The sequence below is a fragment of the Haliaeetus albicilla genome, chromosome 10 (assembly GCF_947461875.1).
Source record: "Haliaeetus albicilla chromosome 10, bHalAlb1.1, whole genome shotgun sequence".
Lineage (NCBI taxonomy): Eukaryota > Metazoa > Chordata > Aves > Accipitriformes > Accipitridae > Haliaeetus > Haliaeetus albicilla.
In genome coordinates this window covers 31,683,031-31,694,992 of record NC_091492.1, presented here as the reverse complement: position 1 = coordinate 31,694,992, position 11,962 = coordinate 31,683,031, and the positions used below count along the sequence as shown (strand labels likewise).

Sequence of the window (11,962 nt, the reverse complement as noted above, 5' to 3'; positions counted from 1 at the left end):
GTGAACACTGCCCCACCTGTGGTGCTGAATTTCTGCCTAGTTTGACTTCTTTTTTTTTTTTCCCCCCACCTCCCCAAAGGGTTGCCAACTCCAGAGTGTCAGTCTGCATTCAAGGTGAGACAAACGCCTTGAAGGACCCAATGGGAAATGTGCTTTGTGGTGTAAAGATCAGCTTCAAAAACAAGGCCAACGCCCATTGCATTCCTTCTTTGGGAGGTTGTGTACACAGGCGTCCGGAGGGTATTCTAAAAGAGCGTGGAGAAAAGAAGGACGCTGAGTAGTGCTTGAAGTACAACATGAAACTGGAAACAAGAAGGGCCTCTAGCAGAGCTGACTGTCTTCAGAAATTCACTTTTTTGCTGTAAGTCTTAAATATCTGATACCCAGAAAATGTAAACATCCTTTATGTCATTAACTGGTAATGGGAAATAATTAAGAGAGTAGTGGGAGTGTAAGTGTCCCAAGATGCCTCTCCCATACTGCCTGAATGGAAAAGAGGCAGCAAACCTATTAACCCCCCCTGAGCATAACCCTCTGGAATGAAGAACTGTAATGAAGGCTAACATAAGGCAAAGTGTTAAATGTCCTACTTTATATGCTAGTGGTAATGATAAAATAGTGCTGCTTGTGCTAAGAGGGAAGAGACTACCAGCTATTGAGATATGAAAACAGAAGGAAGTTAATAAGCAACCAGCCATTGTGTCCCCAAGGAGCAGTACCTGGAGTTTGAGCCTGCGTGCTTCAATGGGGATTATCTTCACAATGGGCAACTCCACCACCAGGACTCTGGGCTGGCTTTTGGTAAGGCAGCTGTGCTCTACATCCCAGTCTGCTCCTTCCAGAAACAGACCAGAAACAAAGCAGCCTGTATGGGCAGAAAAACGCAACACCTTGTGTAAATTAAACTGATTTCTTGAGTAGCTCAAGACAACTGTTCCTGCCAACAGCTGTCCTTGGCACTTGTAGTCATGACAAAACCCACTATGTTCCAAACTGCAGCTACACAGAGGTATACTTATCTGTGGTGTTTGCTTTTATAATACAGCTGTGTTCTAAAATTTTTTTCAAATTAAGATTATCTCAGTTGTACTACATATTCTAAACATTATTAGGAATAAATACTGATTTGCTTGCAGTTCTCTTCCCTGCAGTGGGTGCCACCCTCCAATTACTTGCCCAAGTAATAGCCAAGTTGTAAAAGAGCTTTGTAACTCCTGTGGGACTGCTCATTACATCATTCTAACAAAAGGTGAAGGGTTGGGATAGAGTTGTTCTGGTATGAATACCAAGCATTTTCATGAAATGTTAGTAAATAAAGAATAGTCTAGGTATGCCCCTGAAGTTACTTTTATTTTTAACTGAAAGTTAGATTTAACAAAAACAAGTAGATTTTTTTTTTCCCTCCTCTGTTCCCAACCGGCTCTATTACTCAAAAGTATTGCTTAACTGTCCCCTTTACCCAGCATTTATTATATTTAGTAATTAGAGCATTGCTAGTCATAGAGAATTCATAAAGCTATATCTACACAGTAAATCATACAAAGTTGCATTTACTTTTTGTTTAAATATATTTCAACATATTATTTGTAGTGTAAATAGACCTGCTAGGATTGGTAATGTTGTAGCCATTAAGTAAAAAAGTATATAGAGAGCAAGCCAGCAAGGGAGAGGTGTAAGTTCAGGTACATGCACATGGGTGAAAAGAGCTGAAGAAGGAAAATCAAACTTTGTGTACGCAGCAGGAAAGGAGAAACCAGAACCCCACTTCTTCCCAGCTTGAAATCATGTGGACTGTGAAATGCAGAGCCAAGGGTATGGTCTGCTGAGGTATAATCTAAGTAATTTACTCAGTATGCCAGGCTATTTCTTTCTCTCTCACCGTTCAGCTACTTTATTATTTTTGCCAAATAATCGTAAAAACACCTACCTTGAATAGACCCTTCAGTGATCTCTTCTGCAGTCCTGTACTTGGTTACCTCGGTGTAGAGGGTGGAGTGATCCAGGGGCCACTTGTTTCTCCTGCAGGTGGCTTGAACAAGAGCTGTCAGGTAAGCTTCTGGAATGTGCAGGCCTGAGAGCCACATCACCTTTGGCTCGCAGTCGTTAACCTGCAATCACAGAATAAGATTTGCAGCACCTGGTTGTCCCACCACACCTGATACTGAGCCCAGAGACCAACGCTCTCAAAGACTAGCCAGGGGCTAGTCTGTCTTGCATCCACAGTCATGCAAGTATTTGTTATTGTTCTAGGTGGTGATTAGCATTAGTTCAAGTAACTTGTCTAAAGCAGCAATTTGCACAGCATATCATACAGATTAACAAGACAAAAAGCTTTCTGGAAGCACTTGCTTACCCAGCTGGTGTACTGGTTATACCGAGCTCTAAAGAAAATAATCCAATTTCCAAGTGTTTTGAGTGTGTCGGGGGCCAGCTGCCGCCAGATTCCAGGAATCTGTCCGTTAAAGAGAGCCCGAGCCACATCATCCAGTTCACTGCTCATTCCAACTTCCCCAGCCAAGGCCTGGAAAGATGGTGGGAGTCTGAGTGTCAGCCTGGGGCAGGCGAAGCCCGACTGATTTCATCCAGTAGCTGTGTTCTTTACTTACACGCTGCAGTTCAGCCAATGACTTTGCCATTCGAATGATCAGCTTATTAAAGCGTTCCAGTTCCTGCAACAGCACCACAGTCGTAGGGGTTATGTCTGGTCCAAAACCCTTCCGTATCTGGTCAAGATCGAATACTTGCGGTATTTTGTTTTCTATATCCTTAGCAACATTTGCGATATATTCATCTCGACTAATTCTTGTACCAGTTTCACCTGAAACCAAAATGGTTTAGTGAGACTAAATCTGCATACACTACCCCTTCTATTATTAATTCTCTAAGAGAACTGAGAGCTGACTCACCTTTTGGCCTCAAAGTCTCCCACCCTCTGCAGCACTGATGTGCACCCTGCCTGCCTCTGGGCACGTGCTGAACTACTTCCATGCTGGCAGGGCTAAGCTGTTCAGCTGCTTTGCCCGCTGCCCAGCCCCACTGTTTTGCTGCCTCTGCTCCCCAAGGTCACTACGCCATCCGGCCATGCCCCCCCGTCCCAGGGTGGCCGGCAGACACCAACCTGTGCTGCCGCCAAAACCTTTCTCCACATGCCGGGCTGCGGGCACCCGCACTTCCCCACGCCGGGAGCAGGCAGCACAATGGGCTGCAGTGTCCGTGCCAGGACCCAGGCACCCTGAAGCGGGCTGCAGGGATCACAATCCCCACAGCAAGGAGCCACCTCGTTATTTCTTATCTACAAAAACAGTTCAAAGTAACAGAGAACATACCCGTTTGTGGCTGCAGCTCAAGAAGATGAGACCATATATCACGAACTGCCTGTGTATAATACCCAATCTCAGCATTTGCATGAAGACCAAATACCTCTGGAGTATTAGCAAGCGGCAGAGATTCTATCGCCTCTGCAATACAAAAACACGCTTCCTAAAAATGCGATGTATTAAGCCACAGCTGCCAGGCAAAAAAGAATACTGCAGTGAATTCCATGAGCAATTTTTGTTATTGCTCTGCTTCAAAAAAATCAAATGCTACAGCTGGAATTGAAATAGTGCAAAGGTTGACTAAACATTTTTAAGGATGAAATGTGCACGCGCGCACACACATACATATAGCCCACCCCATGGAAATGTGTCAATAATAAAAAATTAACATGCTGTTTACCTGGGGATTTTTTTTTTTTTTTAAGGAAATGAGGAGCTGGCTGGTAAGTTAAGTTCACATTACCAAGGGCTGCTCATACAAAGCAAGAACAGTATAATCAGTGGATTACAACATTGCAATACATAGAATCATTTAGTTTGGAAAAAAACCTTCAAGATCATTGAGTCCAACCATCAATGATGCCCACTAAACCATGCTCTAAAGTGCCTTGTCTACACGCTTTTTGAATACATACACGTGCAATGCCTCAAGTTCCTTTCAACTTCTCATATCCGGCAATGGACGTATGGAGAGAATGTATACTGTAAGTAGACTTTTGGGTTTTTAATGCTAACTTATATGGCAGGAAAAGCATTTCTTACCAACAAAGTCATCTTTTACAGTCCCTTGTGGAATTTTATAATCAACCTTGTCGTTTTTATAAAAATGAAACGTTTGGAATGTGTCAAATATGAAATCACCAAGGTATTCATCCATATAGACGGTCAGAATGCGACGATCAAAGCTATCAATGGCGCGCCCACCATACATGACCTAGAAATTAGTTACATCAGTATTACAGCACTGGCTTTTGGGGCAGCAAATATGGTTTAAAAAAACCAAAACACTGAAAGGTCCAAAACACTCTTCATTTCTGCCATGACTGTGTGGTATAACACTGTCTCCCTTAAGGGATACCAAGTACATCTTCTCTAGCCCCCTCTTGAGGGGGAACAAGCAGGAAGTATCTCGACTTAGCCTGGAGAGAGCTGCTGTGGGCCACTCCTAATAACCACTTTTGGTGATTATGTGCAATGGTACCGTCCTTAGGCACCAGCTGTGATAAGTGCTGCAAAATAACAGCTTTCTGCAGGATTTCATGTCACAGCAGCTACACTAAACTGGCCAGCTACTACACAGCATGTATCATGTACAGCACTGCAACAGCTTTAGAAATATGTTTGTACAGCTCTCACATCAGTAATGCTCCACTGTACTAATAATCCTGTGAAGTTGTGCTGTTCAGTACCTTTCATCAGACCATCCCAAGGGCGCTCTCACTCAAAATTAATTAAGCACCATAACTCCCCTGTTGTGCAGTTACACACAACGGCCCTATTTCATTGAGACAATGAGATTAAGTGACTTGCTCAGGGCTACACAGGAGTTTCAAGACTGCCCAGGAGAGATTGTCAGCCAGCTTTACTTGATAATGCAGGCCATGCAGAAAGGAAGTTTCATTTATCTGGATTCTTTGACCATCAAATGTTCCTTAGTGACATTGTAGGCACTCACCTCACCAATAAGATACTTGAGACTGCTCCAGGGGATTTTATCATCATTTTGTTGGAAAGCTTTTCTCAAATATGTGTTAAGAATTTCCATGCAGACCTAATAAAGTTGTTTGTTAGAACACATGAGATAAGAAGATTCATAAATCAGCTATACATATCCATAGATTTTATTTAATATAGTTCTTGTTTGAAAACTAACAATTATTTCTTTCTCAAATAATTAAAAAGTTAAGTTAAGTATAAATCCTCTTAAGAAAAGAAACCCATGAGAGAGGCAATATAAACATGACAGATTTGGAATATGATTAATTTTTAGTGGCCAAAATTGACATTATAGAAGATCAGGAGTCTACGTGACTCCACAGCAGCAGAAAAAAAATGAAGCAAAATCTTACTGTGAGAAAGGATTAAAACTGGATAGATTATATGTTTTCAAAAGTAGTCTGAGCAACTCAAGAATATAAGAGCCGTTGTAATTATTTTCTTACCTGGAAATCAGATTCATTAAAATCATATGGTATGTTCCAGCCAACCTTCCCAAACTTCCTTCTCTCCTGAACCACAGCATGGAAAAATGCCAAGACATAGACTAAGGGTTTAAAGGCAGGATGTGGGCACTGCTCTAAGGCTTCTTGGGGAATTTTGAAGTAGGTGGCTCTCATATTCAGTTTCAGACCATTAGGTGGTTCTGTCACAACCTATCAAAATAATGAGGGAAGCCATTAATTACTGGATAGCCTCAGGAAAATAAGCTGTAAATATTATCACACTCTCTAAGCAAGCTATACAATACAATCTTGAAAATTTTGAGCAGCTTTCCAAATTCATAGCAATATGCAATTTTTTCTTAAGTAAAGACATGAAACAGACCTTTTAAACTTATCAAGGTAAACACACATATGTAAAGAGAAACTTGATACTATTTTAGAAATAGTCATGTTATTGGAAAGGTGTTAATATTTATCATACTTGAAGGTCTAATTTATTGAAATATCAGTACTTTACACATTTTGGTGTGTCCTACATATCACCACAGTAGATGGCTTAACAGTCTTTAATATGGCTTTACTGGTGATCAAACTGCGGCAGAGCTAGTTTCCTGGCAGCTTTCTCAAAGTGCTATAAAACCTTTGTTCTCACTGCTCATGGCTAGACCTACAAAGTGCGTATTTGCAGTCTTAAAGATACGTTCATGCTCACTTCTCCCCACTGCAGCACTAAGCACTGCTGGAGGTGAATACTCCACAGCTGTCATTGATACACTAGAGCACATATTGGGTGGATCTGTCATGCCACTGCTTTCAAATCTGTGAAATAAAATAATTATGTTTACAGGACTGGTTCACCACAACAGAAGTAAAGCAGCCATAGAAAAGAACATCAGGACAGCATCGTGGCTTGTGCCTTCAAAGTAATCAGCTCAGCTTGCTTGTGATAAATGCTGCAGCCTGAAGTAGCAGCTGGAAACCATTATCCTATTACACCGTCTGCTCCACTGGCACTATTGCCAGGCTAGACACAGACCTCAGTTCTACACTTCAGCATCAGGACTGACAGGACTATTTCTGTCTCTCCTGATATTCCTCACTTGTGGCAGCATTTGAATCTGAAGAGCATTTGTCACATTTCCAGGTTTACTCACAAACCTTAACTCTGAAATAACTGCTTCAGAAACAAACTGCTGAACAGCTTTCACCCAAAGGAAAAATCACCATAAGATAAACAGGATGATGAAAAAAGGATTTGGCTTATTAAAGACAAAAAGCTAGTACATACAGCCCAAGTCAACATGCTGCATTCAGGTCATACTCTTCCCAAAGCCAGTCTGTTTTGCTGAGTAAGAGTGGCAGGACACGCCCTCCTGACCAGGGTTTGCCCACTGCACAGTACCTTTAACGACTTCTGCAGTATTCCAATTGGGAAGCCCTTGGTCGGGTCAGTAGTCAGCCAGAGGCGAAAGTCTGGGTGAGGCTTTGTAATTTTCTCCAGGGCCTTTTCCAAATTGATAAGCCACTTCACCAAAAGGTGACAGTTCTGCAACATGAGCCACTCTCCACAAACCACTACATTCTCCAGCATCTGCAAAGCAATCTTAAGAGAGGGAAAGAACTGTCTGTGAGTAACTCTCCCTTTATCCTGTAAGTAAACTGACTCTGATGGGTTAATGCAGTGGATTCCTTCCTGCTGGGAAGCACACCCAGCCTTTTAGTTAGTTTTAGTAGACTTACCAGAATGCTCCTTGCTGAGAACAGACCTTTTCCAATACCACAAGAAGTTGCTCTGAGACACTTCTTTTATTTCATTAATTCCTTTTGAAATTAAAAGTCACGCAGAGCATTGAATTATTTCAAAACAGTACAGGAGTGTGCATGGCCCAGAAGATGGTGAAGGCCAGAGTCTAGGAAGTGGTGGTCTAAATGAATCTAATAGGAGTTCTCCCACTGACTGAAATCACAGCAAATTCAGTCAGCTGCTAAGCTTTGGACACCCCTGCCTTAGTGTCCCTAACAAAAATGAAAGCTACAGGAAAGATAGAAAAAGCAGCAGGATAACTTTTTGGTAACAAACACTGTGACTTCCAATCAACTCATGTCTATACACAGACACACAGGGTCACTGATTAACCTTTGAAAGGCTGCAGACTAACATTTTTCAGCTCAACTGTTTTTAACAGACAACAGTATCATTCTGAATCTACCCATACCCAAACCATAAAATCAGCCAATCAGCCAAATGCCCTCTTTCACATTACAGGAAAGCATTATTCCCAGGCTGGCAAATTGTGTGCTATGTGTGAACGACAAAATAATGCCCTTTAAAATGGAGCACACCTTTGGAAAGGAAATTTGAAAAGGCCCACCACATTAGGAGCATGATTTGCAATTCACAGACTAACCTGCTGCACACAGCGCATCCCTATCTTCCCACCAAAGTTACCTTTTCTTGGCCTTGTCCCATGGCTAGGAATTTGAGTCTATCCCCTCCAAAGCCTGTCCTCTCGGCCAGTTTCATGAGGTCATTGACAGGATCAGAACCAGGACTTAAGATAAAAACAACTGGTGAGTAAGGACTGCTCTGCTCAAAGATAGCTTCAAAGCTGATCACAGGGGGCTGCACATACCTGGTAGGAAAAGAAGCACAATAAACTGCTAATTTGCACAAGAGCAGCCATCGTGTGTAAAAGTTGACTTTTACACAAACATCAAAGCTCACTGCAGAGTGCGCATGGAAATGATACAAAGACAACTTATGCTCTGTTGTTCAGGCAAATTACAAAATCATTTACATAGCTGATTACAACTCAAGTTCTGTGTGAAATACCTGAACAGTGTGACTCGGATTTCAAAGAAGAGAGTGACTTACTTCTCACTCATTGTCAGAGTAACATAGTCTGTTACTGCCCGATATAGCCGGTCCACCCGGAAACACCGTAAAAGTAGGAGCTTCTGAAAGTTCGTGAGATTGTTCTGGTACTGCATGGGGAATGGCATCTGCTCCAGAGCGTCTGTATCATACCACTGGCAAGAAAAATGGGAGACAATGCAAATTAATCAAATGGCTCTATCAATGAAATTACTAAGAAAGCAGACAAAAGCAACTTGATTAACAAGGGGCCAAGGAGACACAAGGAGAACAAAGAAGAAAGTCAATCAGCTGCATAGAAATACCAAAAGGTATACCAAAAGTAAATGTAGAAAATTCAGCTTTTTCAGTACAAAGTGTTCAAGTCCAGAAACACATTTGTACTTTCATTTTATGTCAAGTAATTCTCTTAACATACAGAAAATAGCATCTCAAGCAAAAAGTATTAACAGATTGCTTGCAGAAAGACTTCTTATAAAGCAAGAAGACATGGAATGAAACTAAAGGTGGAACAAAAGAAAGTCTGTGTTTGTACCTAGCCTGTAGAACTCACTGCCACAAGAAGATCGAAGTACAATTTAGCAGTACAAAAATAACGGTGAAATGTTGACAGTTGAAATCAACAGCAAAAATTCCACTGACTTCAATAGGGCAAATAACTCATCTAAGGCATTTGACTGGAAAATAAGAAATTTACAGTATACCAGGGAAGATTTTTTTGGTTTGGTTTTTAAATAATAAGAGCCTTAATTTTTGGGGAAATAAGCCAATCACTGAGGTCAAGAAGAAAAGCAAGGCCTTGACAGAAAAAGCCAGTGGTGACATGCCTCCTGCCAAGTGCTATGGCACATTGCATCATACTTGAACATTTAATACCAGAAGAAAAACAAGGAGAGAGAACAGGATTGCAGAAAAGCACGTACATTTTTCCATACATCTGGATTTTTTTCCACATCATCTGGAAGAGATTCAAATTTCTCAGGAAATAGTTCAGACAAGCGAATTAGGTCTTCCCAGCCTTGATCTGGAAGCCAAGCATACGGTTTCTTTCGTGCACTTTTCTCCAGGGAAATATTGCCTAGTCACATTCAGAAACCAGAGTGAATGTCCATGTCATAAATTCTCCAATACATGACCACACATATGGTCCCACTGCACAGAGAAACCAATTAGAGATTTGTTTCTGGAAGCACTGTAAGATTAAAGTGGTCTGCTGAAGAAAAGATGGCATTTTACAAGTGCTTGCGAAGCCAGAGTTGTATCTTTGCAACCCTTTCTAACATTATTTATACATAGTCAGAAAATAACTAAAGATTATTTTCTCAGGTAACATCCTAACAATTAGCTAATGTGATTTATCAACATCTGCAGAGAAAGATTAGCCTCTTCACTGTTTAACTAAGTGAAAAAAATAGAAATAGCAGAATCCACAATTGGTGTAAACCAACATAGTTCAGCTGTCTTCAGCTGTTTCTCTAGGTGCTAGCTCTTACAGTAACTCATATCCAGTAAAAAAATCTATCTCTGAAGGATTTTTTAGCTATTGCTACATATAGCTATATATTTATACATAAATATTCACTTTACCTTTCAGAAAGAACTCAAGTTCTTCTTGTGGAACTCTGCCTTCAGCTTGTTCTATCCTGACGGTCATATTAAAGGAGAATAGTAACTTATGCTTCTCAAACAAGCCTGCATTAAAAGGACAATATTTTCAAAAATCAGCTGCTAAATACTGTGGAACTGGAGCAATCTTTAAATCCACATCCTGCATCTGGTCACCCCACAAAGATCAGGGTGATCGAAGATGGGGTATTGGATCAGGCTTACAGAGTCAAAACACCATCTGTGAGCTACATCCAGGGATGTGAGATCCATAATGGTGATTTACCATTCATAACTTCATTAAGAAAAGCATTTCTTTAAAAGTTACATCGGTAATATCTATAGTTTCTTGAAACAGAAATAGCAGGGAGTAAAGTGTAAACCAGGACCAATGCTGAGAACTGAACATTAGTGAATTTCCTGTTTGGTAACTTGCCTCTTTAATGTAAACCAACTGGAGGCATGGCTTTTAACAAGCATTTGCACAACACAGTATCAGCCCATCAGTAAATTGCACTAACCTGTGCAGCCATAGTTATACGTGTTGAAAGTCAGTGTATCCATGATGTTTTTTAACCTCTTCAGAAGAATAGGACTGGGCATGGATTTCCGAAGAGAGAGTCCAAAAACCTCTAAGAAGGAGACCAGTGAGTACTGATACATGATGTTGACAAGTGCCATTTCAGACAAAACGGAGAATAAAATGGCTCCCCTCCTGGCAGCTGGTCTGTAGCCATCTCGAAGGTGATCAATATCCACCGCTGTCATCTCAGCCAGATTCAGTTTTTCAATCACCTAGCCATACATTGATTTTATACACATGTAATTACTGCGCTGATCCACAGTATGTATATTATATCACAATAAGCAGAGCTACTCAGTGTCTGCCTCTCTATGTTGACTATACAGGGAATCTGGGCAGGTAGCCCTAAAGTAGTATGAATTATAAAATTCAAAAGTTAGATAAAATTAATCCCATACTGTATATTTATGAAAAGTAAAGGCAAAGATTTACACAGAATCATGGAAATAGTGTGGGAAAGGCACTCTGGGATCTTTAGTTCAACTTTCTGCCCAAAGCTGGACTATGACCACCACTAGACCAGGTCAGTTATGGCTTTGCCCAACTACTGAAAACCTCCAAGGATGGAGATTCTGCATCCTCTCTGAGTAACAAATATCTTAATTTTTCATTTCAGATCTGATACAAGACAAGACAAAGGTTGTTTCAGAGCTGAAAGAAATATGTCATATGCTCTTTGCTTTAGAACTGTAAACAACCATTACTTTGGTCCTGATAAGGACTTTCCTGAAGATAGGATTTGGTTCTCTGATGCAATAAAATACTGCCCAATACTGAACAATCCAACATACTCATGAAAAAACTCTCCATTTCCTTTCAAACTAATTCCTAGCTTCAAGGGTGAAAGATGAAGCGTAATGAAAAAGGAAAGATGATGTTCTATTAGTACATATCCTTCCAAAAAGCCCAGAGCCAGTACCTCAGTAGCTTTGGATTTTGTCTCTTCCAGGGTTTGCACCAAGTCCAAGTTGTCCAACATGTTTCCTGTGGAAGATGTCAGTTCCCGAAGGAGAGAGTCTTCCAGATCTTTCAGCAAGTTTTTGTTGTCACTTGTCTCCTGGATGAGATGTTCTCTCTGTTCTTCCAATTCCCTTCTTTCAAAACCCATAATGACACTGAGCAACTGATCCTCTAGGCCTTTTAGTGTAACTACAGATACAACACATGTACACAGCAAAGTCTTTTTTTTTAAACACAAGGAGAGCTTTTACACAACTTATTTCATGTCAGTCATCTCATAAAACTACAGCAATGCAACAGAGTGACTTGGTTAATAACTCTGTATCTTAATTCTACCAAGACATCCTAACGCAACAGGTGCAGGAAGAGATATTTAGCTTAGAAGAGAGAAGGGAGAAGGATTTTCTGTTAAATCAGATGCTAAGTATAAGGGACACTATGAATTTTTTAGAGTTTCATT

The 11,962-nt window shown here is 40.8% G+C and overlaps 1 protein-coding gene across 1 annotated transcript in view; it reads right to left on the bottom strand.

Annotated features, from left to right (window-relative positions):
- Positions 1-64: 64 nt before the first annotated feature.
- The window catches only part of DNAH10 (dynein axonemal heavy chain 10), a 57,341-nt gene continuing 45,443 nt past the window's right edge, over positions 65-11,962 (bottom strand). Inside the window, exons 63-78 of the mRNA XM_069794854.1 lie at positions 11,462-11,691; positions 10,481-10,754; positions 9,942-10,046; positions 9,278-9,432; positions 8,355-8,509; positions 7,929-8,112; positions 6,882-7,082; positions 5,480-5,689; positions 4,993-5,088; positions 4,080-4,251; positions 3,327-3,458; positions 2,607-2,818; positions 2,354-2,521; positions 1,928-2,108; positions 720-865; positions 65-245 (exon numbers count right to left, since the gene is read on the bottom strand). Of these exons, the coding sequence (XP_069650955.1) occupies positions 99-245; positions 720-865; positions 1,928-2,108; positions 2,354-2,521; positions 2,607-2,818; positions 3,327-3,458; positions 4,080-4,251; positions 4,993-5,088; positions 5,480-5,689; positions 6,882-7,082; positions 7,929-8,112; positions 8,355-8,509; positions 9,278-9,432; positions 9,942-10,046; positions 10,481-10,754; positions 11,462-11,691 (2,768 nt within the window). The 3' untranslated portion in view covers positions 65-98. The remainder of the gene's footprint in view (positions 246-719; positions 866-1,927; positions 2,109-2,353; positions 2,522-2,606; positions 2,819-3,326; positions 3,459-4,079; positions 4,252-4,992; positions 5,089-5,479; positions 5,690-6,881; positions 7,083-7,928; positions 8,113-8,354; positions 8,510-9,277; positions 9,433-9,941; positions 10,047-10,480; positions 10,755-11,461; positions 11,692-11,962) is intronic.